The sequence below is a fragment of the Penaeus chinensis genome, chromosome 38 (genome assembly GCF_019202785.1).
Source record: "Penaeus chinensis breed Huanghai No. 1 chromosome 38, ASM1920278v2, whole genome shotgun sequence".
In the NCBI taxonomy this organism is placed as follows: Eukaryota; Metazoa; Arthropoda; class Malacostraca; order Decapoda; family Penaeidae; genus Penaeus; species Penaeus chinensis.
Window position 1 is genome coordinate 17,287,888 of NC_061856.1, and position 15,000 is coordinate 17,302,887.

At 35.2% G+C, this 15,000-nt stretch overlaps 1 protein-coding gene across 1 annotated transcript in view; it reads left to right on the forward strand.

Moving 5' to 3' along the window:
• LOC125045950 (piggyBac transposable element-derived protein 4-like) overlaps positions 1 to 14,884 on the forward strand; it is a 15,469-nt gene extending 585 nt beyond the window's left edge. The window contains exons 2-5 of the mRNA XM_047643546.1: positions 1,205 to 1,309; positions 3,384 to 3,789; positions 11,114 to 11,532; positions 11,652 to 14,884. Of these exons, the coding sequence (XP_047499502.1) occupies positions 1,205 to 1,309; positions 3,384 to 3,789; positions 11,114 to 11,532; positions 11,652 to 12,723 (2,002 nt within the window). The 3' untranslated portion in view covers positions 12,724 to 14,884. The remainder of the gene's footprint in view (positions 1 to 1,204; positions 1,310 to 3,383; positions 3,790 to 11,113; positions 11,533 to 11,651) is intronic.
• Positions 14,885 to 15,000: the final 116 nt, after the last annotated feature.

Here is a 15,000-nt window from a genome sequence, read left to right on the forward strand (position 1 = left end):
GCAGGGCATAGGCCTCTATCAATTTACTATTGAGAAGTTATATGGCAATATAATGTAATGTATAGAAGTATGTATGTATATGTATATATGTATGTATGTATATGTATATATGTTTGTATGTATATGTTTATATGTATGTATGTATATGTTTATATGTATGTGTGTATATGTATATATGTATGTATGTATGTATGTATATGTATACAAATACATATGTGTGTATATATTTTTTATGTATATATGTATATATATATGTATGTACATTCTTATATATATGTATATACGTATGTATGTGTATATACTTATATATACACATATAAATGAACGTTTTTGTATATGTTTATACATAAGTATATATATGTACGTGTGTTTTATGCATATATGTGCATATGTATATTTATATATATGTGCATATATATACATTTATATTATTTATATTTATATATATGTAGGTGTGTGTTTTATGTATATATGTATATGTATGTGTGTTTTATGTATATGTATATATGTATGTGTTTTATGTATATGTATATATGTATGTGTGTTTTATGTATATGTATATATGTATGTGTGTTTTATGTATATGTATATATGTATGTGAGTTTTATGTATATGTATATATGTATGTGAGTTTTATGTATATGTATATATGTATGTGTGTTTTATGTATATGTATATATGTATGTGTGTTTTATGTATATGTATATATGTATGTGCCTTTTATGTATATGTATATATGTATGTGTGTGTTTTATGTATATATATATATGTATATGTATATATATTTATCTATGTAAGTATATCTATATATATATCTATCATTATGCCGATATCTCTCTATATATATGTATATATATATAGAATATATGTTACAATGTTTATACATATATATATTTTTTTTTTCGTAGTAACGTTTATTTCTTCGATGTATAGTTTTCGTGCATTATAACTACATTGTTTGAATTAGACGTACAGTTTTTTAGATCGATTTTATTTTATTATGAATTATTTGTGTGGAAACGTTTAATTATCAAAGACCGCATATATACAGTCTTTGTATCTACAGATTAATGTAATATCGTCAGTGGTTCTCTACCAGGGTGGGAGTAACGGATCAATTGCATGCATAAGGAAAACGACGGAGCAAGTGGTAGTGTGTTTAATTTGGACTAAGCCTGCGGAATCAAACGTTTCACCACGTCAGTGTGCACGCTCCCTCAGGATTGCGTCACCGGTACGTAACATTAGTCGGAAGCTCCGTACAGTCTTTTCCACGACAGAGTAAATGTCTCTCCGGATCAGGAATAAGGTGATAAATGTCTCCTAGGTACCTCAAATGCGGGTATAGGTTAAAAATATTTTTTTTTCCCCTCGCAGCAATTCATGTGTATTTGTATGATAAATACATCCAAAATTTCCAGGAAACAATAAACGTGTCTTTCTACTGTCTCTCTACTGACGGGTGCTACTGAAACGCGGTATCGGCCTGTATGTACGGCTATTATATTTTGATTTGAGCTGTCGGTGCGCAATAAAATGTTCACAGGTAATGGGCATCACCGATTATCTGGCACGTACTAGCAAGTCTAGGCTCTGAACAAGGGAATTTGAGAAGCGCGTAGACATCATAAAATTTAAGTGGTTCTTATCTGTCGGACAATCACCGCCGCGTCTCCCTTTTTGAGGTTTCTTAAAACATCATGAACCATGTCTCCCAAGAGGACAAGACGTCAACATATGAAGTATATAAGGAAACTCCCGGAAGACCTACGTGGCGCGAAGAAATAAAAATACGACCGCTTCATCGACGTCAATTTTACTTATCTGTTCAAAATATTTTTGGGCTTGCAAAATTTTGGAGCTGCATTTTTGAAGACTGTAATTTTATTCTGAGTGTGTTTACTCCAAATTCTTAGATGCAATAAGTACATTTATCTTGACTTTGCCATGCTCCTTTACGAGGCTATTTGAACATATTCCCTATTTCGAGAGACTAAGGAGTTTGTGTTATAATGATTAAGGATTTATAAGAAAAAAAAATTCTGCTTTATCCCCTTTAATTTGCAGTACATCTCAGTTGATTTAAATGTATTGAAATGGAAGATAAGGAAACATAGACCACAAAAGTTTTTAGCCAACTACTGCATCCATAGACTTTTAACCACTTTGGTACACAGAAGTGCTGTTGCTTTGGTTACAGTACATCACTTGACATAAGAGGCCAAGTCTATGAGGGTAGCTTTGAAAAGCTAGAAAAACCCTTGAGATCCTTACCCAAGAAAATTTCTTGGTTAAAATGCCTTTAGTTTGACGAAATGAAAGTTATGCACTGAAACTTGGAGGAATTGTTGTTACTACAATTAATTTCTCATGTCATTACCTGCTCATTGCCAATCGCAGTAAATAAGGGCTGCTAGAGTATTAACATTTTCTTTACATTCAGTAGTTCAGTCATAGAAGAAGAAGCACCATATAACAATTAACTAAGTCACCAGAATCAAGCCTGAGACCTACGTAACCTTACCAGTGACAGGTGAGATTACGGTAGGTATAGTGGTTGACTCCTTTGTTACCAAAAAGAAAAATAATAGAAATCCGTATTGGACTCTACATGTGCATATACCAATTTGTTAAAGGAAGTATTTAGCCCTTTGAATGCAGATGGCATGAATTTGCAATGGTTTTGGTGGACTGAGTTGCAGATGTTTCGTGTCACTTATAGATACAAACACCTAAAGTGAGGGGTTATATGCTACAGTTACAAGGTATTTTCCCATACAGGGAGAATGCTAATGCATACCTACAATCCTGCATTACTGGCCACTTGTCATTTTTTTTTTTTTTTTATGCCACAGCTATTGGCTTGTGAAGATAGAAGTTTAGACAGTGAAATGGGAGCAGCCAATTAGTATTCAGTGATGTGAGGATACTTATTTTTCAGATGACTTGAGTTTATAAAACAAGTGGTTTTAGTGTTTTGGCAAGAAATCATACATCTGTGGTTATGAAATGTGCAGTTTTTCATAGAAAGTGATACTGATTTTTAATGCAAAAGAAAGAAAAAGAATTTTCCAGTTTTCTTTTAATTTTCAGGTTACATACGCACAAGTGCATCTCTTCATTCAAGTTTCCCTTTGTAAATTATTTAGCCTTGTGTAGAGGATGAAAATATTTTTGTATTATCTATAAATTATTGGTAATTATTAATAACAATATTTGTAATTATTTTCTGTTGATAGTAATACATAACAATTTCACTAGAACACAAGAAATAACATTCCTATGTTAGTCTATATAAACAGTAGAAATTTAAATGAGATTGGATAATCAGTCAAGGTCTTAATCCTCAGAGATGTCTAAGTAATGTGTTTTCTTCTTTTCAGCAACCACAAAGCACCTGTATCAAAGAGCACAATGTCAGATAAAAAGCATTCAGAGACCATAGATGGACTCATTATTAAGGAGGAGAGTGATACAGTTTTTGTAGCTGACAATGACACGATGGAGAAAGTGAAGGAAGAACGAGAGGATGAAATGATTGTGTGGAAGATAGAGGATGATGTGACTTTTAAAGAAGAAAGCTTAGATACGAATGTCGAAGATGATTCTTACCCATATGAAGATTGTGAAGATCCATTATTAACACTGAAATGTAAGAGCTGTGAGGTAGTGTGTGCTACAAGAAGGGATTTGGAGACTCACACAAAAAACAAGCATGGTTCAGGAAAGCACCCGAGGGGCCAGAAACGTGATAGATTACATGATCATGGAAGGTCCTCTTGTGATGAGGTATGTAGGAGGAAATTTTTGATTTTGATAATTATTTGCAATTGAAAAGAAATTTTATATGCAAGCATGTGCACCCATCTATATCTGCATACACTTACAAACAAACACAAACATGCACATACTCACTCATACTCATAGTCACTCATTCTCACTCTCACTGTTATTGCCACTCTCACTTTCTCCCACACACACACCCACGCCTGCACACACACCCACACACGAACGCATGTGGGTGTGGGTATATTGATTTTTAGCAATTTAGGAACCCATAAGCATTTACCTTTAATGTACTGTTGTCCTCAAAATTATTCATACCCCATGCAAAATAACATTCTTTGTTTGATTATTCATTTCTGAAAGGTATTATGATGGTACTTCCTGTGTATCTTTTGTCTACTTGTTATTGCACATAAATCCACATGTGAGTTGGCTAAACCTCATCTGCATAATAATAGATAGGGGCCAAAGTTATGTTTTACACATGTTCAGAATTATTCATACCCCTGCTAGTACCTAAACAAGAATATACTTCTATGATTGACCCCATTCTTTTCACTACCTGTGAATGTGCTATCCCTTGTAATCTTTGTCCTGTAGTTATTTCAAGATGTTTCAATTGAATGAATACCTTTTCTGATGTCAATATAATGGAATAATGACAAGGAAGAGTATAAATAGATTAACCCAATGCCGATGGGCATGACGTGTAAGTACATGCTATGCCCTCTGTGAGTTACTAGTATAATTGTTTTTACACATAGATGGCTACACTTGTACTAAGTCACCAATAAGCCAATTACGAGTACTGCCTTTCTTGCCTGTTTACCCTTTTCTTTGATTTATGAAAATATTTTATGTTATCTTATTTTGCTGTTAGTAATGTTTATAACATTATAGTAATTATAATGTTTATAATAAAAATAACATCTTGGATATTCATAGCACTAGTAAAAAATACATTTTTCCTGCCAATTCAAATCACATAAGGTCACAAGGTCTACTAATTGACTCCTTTGTGCTAAGCACTAGCAGAGCCATCTATGTGCAGAGATGTTTCACAGAAATATAGAAAATGAGCACAGCATTTTCACCATTTTTTATTAATTTTCCCTGGTGGCATTGGGTTAAAAGAAATTTTGTTATCCACAGTTTCAGATCATCAAAGGGAAGAAAAAAGAACTCAGTGAACACCTACGACAATGTCTTGTGGAAGCCCACAGTGAGGGAAGGGTTACAAGGCCATTGCTAAGCAGTACACTGTTCCTGTGGCAACTGTCCAGAGTGTAATTAATAAGTACAAGCGATTCAACACTGTTATAAACCTCAGTGGACGTGGCAGGAAGCGTAAGGTATCCACCAAACTTGCGAGGAAAATCTGCCGAGAGTTCAGCAACAATCCCCGGACCACAACCAAGGCCCTAGGTAAAGAACTTGATCAGGCAGGGACAAAGGTGTCACGTCCACCATCGAGCGAGTTTTGCACAGAGGAGGTCTCCATGGACGCAGGCCTTGAAAGACACCGCTGCTCAAGAAGAATCATCCGAAGGCTTGCCAGGCCTTTGCTAGAGGCCATATACAGTAAGATTCCAGCTTCTGGTCAACCAACCTGTGGTCTAATGAGACGAAGTTGGAGTTGTTTGGCAACATGGATGCTGAATATGTATGAAGGAAGAAAGGAGAAGCATACAATCCAAAGAACATGGTGCCAACCGTTAAGCACGGTGGTGGAAACATCATACTATGGGGATGCTTCTCTTCCTATGGCTCAGGGAACCTCATCAGGGTCCATGGAATCATGAGAAAGGAGAACTACATCCAGATCCTTAATGAAAACCTGAAGGAATCTGCAGAGAAGCACCAACTTGGCGACAACTGGAAGTTCCAGCAAGACAATGATCCAAAACATACTACTAAAGTAATTCAGAAATGGTTCAAGGACAATGATATCAGCATCCTGGATTGGCCTAGTCAGAGTCCTGACCTGAATTCCAAAGAGAACTTATGGCGGGACTTGAAGACCCGAGTGATGGCCAGGAAACCAACTAACCTGAACCAGCTTGAGTCTTTTGCCAAGGAAGAATGGGCCAAAATCCCACAGGAAACGTGTAGTAAGCTTGTGGACACCTATAAGAATCGACTAGAAGCAGTCATAAAGAATAAAGGATATGCTATTGACTATTGAAGAAAGACAATGAACACTGTAAACCTAGGGTATGAATAATTTTGAACATGATTTTTTTTAAAGATCCGTAAATAGAATACCCCTGAAACTGAATATTTCTTAATTTGTCTATTGTTGTTATTCTTTCACTTGTTGGTCACACATAAATCATAAACAAACTTGACAAAATACTTTCATTTCATCACAAAAATAAAATATGTCAAAAATCAACAACTGTATTTAGTTTGGTAGCCAAGTGTTAAATTATACATTGGCTGTGTATGTATTATTCTTTGTCTCTTCTGGATTATTAAATGTTGTAGGTTTATGGAATTGCCATGCTTCTGCTACTCATATTTTCCCATTCAAAAAGTTAAAGGAAAGACTTCATAATAAATTCTTATTTATTGATATCAAGATTGGATATAATCATTAAAAAGTATAGATTTGTATAGCAATTTTGGTCTCTCTTTTTTTTTTAACACCCAAATATATTAAATCTTCCCCTTTGCCATGGACTTTAATAAAATTATTAAAATGAAAACAATTAATACTTAATTACACAAAATGATTAAATAACACCAAATGTCAGTAACAATTTAGATGCCATATGACATCTAAATTTTATTTGTATTCATGCCAGAAGGTACCTCATTATTAAATAAAAAATTTATTTCATCCTTGAGTAAACCAAAACAAAAAGTGAAGCCTTTCTGCCTCTCATGGCAGATCTCTATAATCTTTAATGGAAAAATATAATTCTTCACTTTTGTTTCTCACTGATGTTTAACTTTAAGAGAATTTTACTGAACACAGCAGAAATGGAAGAAACATTTAGTGCAAGAGTTTAGATTAAAACTGCTTTTATTTTACATGCATTTGTGGCCTGAAAGTGCCATGCTCCCTCCCATGTGTCCCTTGTCCCTTTCAATCTCATACATTATTTTCTGTTGATAGTAATACATAACAATTTCACTAGAACACGAGGAAAAACATAGGTTGATATATTGGTTATAGATTATTTCTTAATGAAATAGTAACTTTTGAGCTCATGACTAGATTGCCAACTGCACTTCTGGCCACACAAGTTGACTACTCCTCACCAAAATTTACTATGGCAGACTGCTTGCTGGTTAAATAAAGTCTGGCTGGGACTAAGCTTCAGCACCAGAAATATGTATTCATATTCATCTAATTAGGATCTACTCATTTTATGCCACTATCAGAATAATAATATTTAATGTGAATTATATACTTAAAATATTTTGCAGAATGCACTACCATTCAACAAGTTTCACATTTTAGATGTGAAATATGGAACTGAAAATCTAAATAAACAGTACAATATTCTTTTGAACAATAAAATGTATAAAAATAAACTATAAACCTAGTGTGCAAGAGTTTGTAAAGATTTGAGAAAGATTGGGGTTAGTTACAGGGTGTGAAGTTATATAGGGGTGGTGGTATGAGGAAGGGAGAGAGGCATGGGAAGGAATAAAAAAGGGGAGGGGGACCAGAAGGATGTATGAAACCGTATATAAGAGGAAGAAAGGGAGAGGGGTATGGTCTGAGAATAGGAAACAAAAGGATATTTTTCTTATATTTAGCACCAAAGCTGTAGTATCCAGGGTGTATATATACACCCAGAAATCATGGACACAATGTAATCATCAGAACAGTGATCTGGTGATGCTAAAGAAGAAGAAAAAATAAGAATGCAAAACCTGCCAGCTCCCAAGGAATGCATGTCTATTCTGCTACATTTCCTGATAATTCTCATTCTAAAATTATTCTTGGTAAGTTGATGAAACATTTTACAAGCCAAGTTGAATAGTTAGGTGATATATTTATGTAGATCAAATTTTCATGTGATATACAGTAACCGGTGAAAGTTAGTGGTGAACTAGTAGGTATTTTAATGGACATACACTGGATGTTGAAGTGTTTATGTGAATCCAGACCAAAATGTTCCTCCCGATTACCACATACAGACACAGTTGGTACTTGGGTTATATTTTTATGTGAAACTCACTACTCTCTAAATTGGTATGAGTAGCACCTATGTGTACTTGGATACCATCCCGCGCTTCAGTGAAGACAACAATATTTTATAATTTTATAACATGGAAATAGAAAAATATGTGTTTTTTAGGTTTTTTAATACAGTATGTTACTTGTTAAGTAAATATTGGTTTCTATTTGTAATATGGGCCCTCTCAATGTGTAAGTTATATTTGTTTAGTCTTGTTCTTTTATTTTGGTAATATTATTTCTCAAAGAAAAAAACACTCATTATGATAAACTTTCACCCAGTATGACATGCTTACAACTTAATATGGAAGCCTTCACAAAAATTCTATTGTATGTTCTATTTTATTGATTAATTTATTTGAGGTTTCTGGCTGTCATGTTCTACAATAGGAATAATATCAAGGTCATTGCACCAGCCTGCCTTGATGTCAACAATGATGAGTATTTGGATGATGTGGCTGAACCAGACTTTGTAGCAGAGCTTACCATGAAGATAAATGATGAGAGATCCCTACCAGTTGAAGTCTTTGAGACCTTTTTCAGAAGAGGGTGACTTTAAGGCCAAGAACACCAGGCCATCAAAGTGGTAGATGGACACCAGCACCTCTGCACTACCACTGTACTGCAGAATATACGTGTTCGCAGGAATATTTCTTTCACTTCTTTAATTATTGATGGTAGATCAAGTTGCCAATCAAAAAGAGTCCCAAAAGGACATGAACACCACTGATGACAAAATAACGACTTTTGAGGCCATCCTCCTCTGCATGGGTATTTGCCAATAGCCTTACCTGAATGATAACTGAACTTTCTGGCTGCAGATACCTCAAGGTGCTGAGAATTCAGTCATCAGAGAGATTCAGCCTACTGATGAGGCTATTGCATTAAAGTAATAACCCAGCTATCTGGCAGTGTTGACTGGATCTTCAAGATAAGGTCAATCTTCACCATGATGTCTGGGGCATCAATACAGTGATGATTGTCTACGGAGGAATGACTGACTGTCTTGGTCAGCACAATGTCTTCTACCTTCACCTTTGCAGACTTTGTTAACAACTACTTCAGTAGCCTGGAGTTTGTCTATTATATGAAGAACAACAACTGCAGAAACACAGGAATTGTGAGGGAGAAGAGGATTAACCCAAAAATGCCCTAAGGAGATTGAGAAAAAGTGTCTCTCTTAGAATGAGGATTGTTCCAAAAGTAATGCCTCCTATTTTATCATTCTGCTCCATGGAATCTGAAGAGATTGTTTATGGCACTGTTATGATGACTGAATCTTTGTGCTCATAACCTGAAATTTTCATCTCTGTTGCAGATATTAACCCATTGCTGCCAGGGAAAATGAATAAAAAATGTGGATAATGCTGTGCTCATTTTTTATATTTTTTGTGAAATGTGGCCAATGTTAAAGAGAGCTCCAGAGGTGCTCTATGTGTGTAAGGACTGTCATTAAATTGTCCTTATGAGATGCTTACAACAATCAGCAATTTGACAATTCTTAAAGACAATTCCAATTCGAAATGATATGGAATACTTTCCTGCTACTTTTTTACTTATTGTCAAACATTATTTGGGATGTTTTCTCCTTGTTTACTACAGTTTTTTTTTTTTTTAAGATAAATACATGTGACAACGTTTACCTTCTTAGCTGACACAATCATAACAAATATAGAAGGTGCATTTTATTGTAGTCATTATATAACTGAGATTCACAGAAATAGGAATTTTATTTCATTATTACACTGAATAATTAAGATAGGGTCATATAAAATGTAAATATAAGTTGTAGCAAAGTGTTAACTGTGCAGCAACAGTGAGAGTCATAGACAAAATTGCTAAGGACAATCTTTAGTCATAGACAAATTTTGGAGTTAAAGACTATCTATAGAACAGTCCTTATATTTGTTAAAGAAAATTCTTTGACTTTTTGTGAATACCACCCCAATTTTCTAGAATGGTGCTGTTTGCATTCTATCAGTCAGATTGCATCAAATTTCATTGCATAATACACAGCTTGAGCTTTCATTTCCTATATAACCTTTGTATTGTAGACTAAAAGATAATTGTAAAAATTACATAAAAACAACAACTTTAGATCACTTATACTCAAAAGTATAATTTTTTGAAGTAAGGGGAGTGAATAACAGCAACATGGTCGATTCTCTTGATGTAATTATTACAATTATCATAGTTACCCTAGTATTTACTATGCCAGCTGAATTTAACCATAAAAGTCCTGTTTGCCAAGATTTTAGATTGCCGCACCTTATTTATAGATAAGTTCTCTAAAATTGGCTTGTAGTTTATTCTCCCTGCTTTCCAGCATGGATAAGATATATGTAGTGTCTACTAATAAATCTTATACTGTTTAGTAAGGTTCTTCCAACCAGACCCACCATGTCATACCCATATCCCCAATCCACGTCAGGCTTCCTCTTCCTGAGTCAGTCATACAGTTATATTCTCTGCCTCTAACTGAATTTAATTGAAAATGGTGTGAAGTGATAATTGTGTTACTGTTTTCGTATATCCTATTTTGCATTTCCCTTTCACAAACCTTAACATTCCATATCTCAGACTCGCCTCCTGGTTTATTATGGTCCTTACAATATCTACATTTAAGTTCATATTTCGTTATTTTTGATAAATACTTTTTTTTTATACTTATTAATTTTATTTGCATTGTTATGCATATGCTATATTCCATTTTCTTTCATGTGGGATGGGTAACTTTTTCTGCTTTGATGCTTCATATTGCAATTTATATTTGATATATGATAATGAAATGTACATTTTCTGTTTTCCATAATCATTTCTTGAAATATCAGAGACCAAAATTTTTTTGGGTGAAAGTTGAATATGAGGTTGTATTTGTAGCTGATGGGCCCATAAATTTATTAGGGATTAAAGTTACAGTCACAGATATCCTAAAAAGTGCACTAATTTATTGATGGTCTTTCCAAGTCACTCCACTGTATTGCTCTTAGAGAGCACTCTGGTCAATTACCCCTCCAGTTATGTGACTAGATGAGAGCACATTGAACCAGAGTAGTGTGACCTGACTGGGTCAGATATATAGAAATACCTATGATATAATCTGAAAATCATTCTGTTTTCATCACCCTGAAGATAGCCTCTAGTCACTCCAGCTGCTACTCTGATTCTGATTCTGATGCTGATGACAACCTTGTAGTTCCATCCACCTCAGCTGTGCCTACTGCCCTGTCCCATAGTTTCAATGACTTCAACCTCTCTTCTGATGAGTGTGACAAAATTGAGTATATACCAAAGAGGAGGGGACGTCTTATAAGCAGTAGCAGTGATGATGGCTCTGACTCTGAGTTGGAGGCAAGTTTTCAGGAAAAGCATGCCTCTGAACAGCCTGTGTTTGTGTGGCAAAGGAAGCTGAATGTCCCGAAGCAGTTCGGGTTCTGTGCCCGTCCTGTGGTCAATGTCAGTGACCTGCACCAAGGATCCACACCCTTTGAAATATATTCGCACTTCATCACACCCAAGCTCATGGACTGTCTTGTCCAAGAGACTAACCGGTATGTTACCTTTTTTTGTTGTGTCCCATGTTACTCTTTTACTATCTTTGCACATTTTACAGTCAACATTTTGTATATTGAAAGCATAGTTTAAAATTTATGCTTTCTTTGCTTCTCAGGTACTACCACCAACAACCAGCACCCCCTTCTTCACACAAGAGGAATTGGCATAACACTTCACGGGAAGAGCTACATGCCTATTTTGGGCTCTGGCTGTTGATGGATTTGCATCCAAGGTCAGACATTGAAATGTACTGGCAGGACCCAATCTTCTACCAGCCTATGTTCCCGAAGACTATGTCATTAGATCGTTTCATTCAGCTGACGCAGAATCTCCATGTGGTGGATAACAGTGCAACACATCCTGGTGACGACTGCTTATGGAAGTTTCGTCCATTGCTTAGTATGCTTAATCAGCAGTTCTCATCAGTGTATACTTCTCCCCAGAAGATAACAGTTGATGACAGTCCAAGGGAGTTGATGGGCCAGTTTGGTTTGAAGATGTACAAGCTGTGTGTCAGTGATGGCATGACTGCAGGTTACACTATTGCATTGAGTATCTATTCAGATCACAACAAGAGAAAACTCCCTACATCTATGAGAGCCATTGTTGAGCTAATGGCTGCCGCAGATCTCTTTGGGAAAGGGTATGAGCTTCATACCAACAGCAGGTATACCTCACCCAGTCTCTTCCAATACTTACAGAGTCAGCATACAAATGCGATTGGCACTGTCTACACCATCCGTAGGTATATGCCTATTGATCTGAAGACAACAGCCTATGGTGATGTGGACTTACGTAGCACCCCAACAGGCATTTTGTGCCTGCAATGGCATAATAAGGAGGAGCCTATCACCATGCTGTCCACAGTCCATTCTGGAATGGTCACTAATACACCCCAGAGTAAGAAAAAGCATATGAAGCCCAAGGTAGTCTCTGACTACATTGCTGGGACAAAGGGAGTAGATATGACCAACCAGTTTCTTTTGTCCTACCAGACTGTCCGAAAATCCATCAAATGGTATAAGAAGGTGATATTGTATCTTCTTGACATTGCTGTAGTCAACTCCTTCTGCGTGCATCAGGCCCTGGGAGGGATGTTAAGCCAGTTTGATTTCCAAGTACAGCTCATTCGTGATCTTCTCCAAGAGTCCACTGCCATAAGAAGGGGTATCGTACGAAAGAAATAATCATCCAACCACAGTCCCATTGGAGCGTTGTCTTCAAGGAACAACATCACATCATCAGCAAGTGGTTCCTGGTAGGAAATGTCTTCGCTGTAAGATGTGCAGGCAAAATGGGAAGAGGAAGGTGACCAGGACCATGTGCAGAGCCTGCAAAATACCCCTTTGCAAGTATGGCTGCTTTGAGCAGTGGCACTCGCTGATATAAGCAGAAGTTGCCCCCTTCTTCATCGTCATTGTTATCAGTGATTTTGGTGGTGGAAATTTCTTGGCTTATGCTTTTGCATCTTTCAAAGGGAAAACATAGAATTTTAAAAAGATATATTTTTTCCTCCCATAATTCTATAATTCATAACAGAATGGAAAGAGTGTAGTGTTTTGAGTATACTGAGGGATCCTTTTGATGAATGTCAGAACATTATACTGTGTCAATGCAGGTGTAGAAAAATTACTCTACACATAATATGTATATTGTAAGGTGAGAGAGAACAAGTGGAGAATTCCTTTAGTTTTGGGGTCCATATCAAATGACAAAGCACTACTAGGTTGATAAAGTAGAAGGGAAATCCATTAAACACAAAACAGTTTTATTGAAAGGTGATACCTATTACATGTTTGGGGATTATCCCCCATGGAACCCTTTGTGTGTTCCAACCAGAATGCCATAGGATATCCAACTGTTGTAATGTCATAAATAGGTAACATTGTAATATGTTGTTTAATATAACTTGATGGTCAAACATATATTTTTTTCTTTTTTACTGGCTGTAGTGTTTCAAGCAAAAGCTATTAGGTGAATACACATTCTATTTATATTTAATTTTGAGATAGATTTACATTTAAATTTGATTAGATTAACTGCATAGGGACATGTAACTACTATAGTAAGGTATTGAACACATGTTAGCCTTCTCTTCAGTTGCTACATCTGAGGAATGTCACAAGCTCCACAGAAGTAGAGAGTGAAGTACATAATATTCAAGAAATTAGAAATGAAATATTGAAGAAAATGATAACTCATATTAAAGACAAATAAATGTTACCAACTCAGTTTACCTGCAGGTGACATGCAAGGAGGGCTGTTTCCAAGATTAGAAAATAGAGCCTAATGAAGTGCCTTTTCACTTTAGTTGTGTACAGTAGTTTATGAATTCTGCAATGGGTGTAATACTTTCAATTGCCTGGGCTATGATGAATGATGATGTTTGATAAATTATGTACCATGTTTATCCTGATGAGTTGTATGAATTCCTTTGATATTGGCATGATGATAAGTTCACATAAATGGTCATTACCAGATTCTGATTACATGAGTGGTTTACTTATTAGTTAACTGCTTGCATTTCTGCATCCTCCATCATAAAATATTGAACCTAGATTGATTCCTCATTATTGTTTGTATATAGATTTGTGTTGCAAGGGTATAAAAGGAAGAGAAAAATTGTAATTGTATATACTGAAATTAGAGATTGTATATATTGCATATTTTCTCTTTTGTTTTCTTTTTTTCTTTCTTTTTCTCTTTTTTGCATATATTGCTTAATATGATATTTTTTCCTTACATTTCATTTTCTCCCATATGTATGGAATACATCATACAAGAGAAGAATGAGTATGTTAACCACTTTGTTAAAATAGCACCAAAAATTGTGCTATATACCAGAAATTGTAATTTGCATATTGCAAACACATGAGAAGCATATTTCTTTTCCCCTATGATAATTTACATATTAGCTGTTTCAGGGTAATTTATTTTACATATTTTCCACTGTATAAACACAAAATATTGATTGATTCTCCAAGTATTTTTCAACAATATGACACTAAAATCACTTCTCAAGATGAAAAATATTAGCAATGTGTAAATGCCAAAATAACTACTGAGAGAAGTGTATACCTTCTTACAATTAGTTGTTTGGGCTTAGAAAACTGGGAATACTGCTTCTATATGGAATATGAAGAATTGGGAATATCCCAGTCAGCAAGCTAAGTGATCACACCTTGCTGACTAGTGGCTTTGAGTTGAAAATATCCCTATTTTGATGTGCAATAGTTTGTTTAGAACATTTTGTACACGTTTTCTCAGTTGTATGATTTGATTTGTAATGATAAGTAGTGAAAAAGTGATGGTTGGTGACAGATATAAAAAAAAAAAATATATGCTCATTCGAAAGCACATCTTTCTATTATCCTTCAGAGTGTCAGAGATTGCACCTTGACTTTAGTGAAAAAGTAAACTTTGTTGCAGCTAAAGATTGCATGAGTTTTTTTTTGTTTAATAAT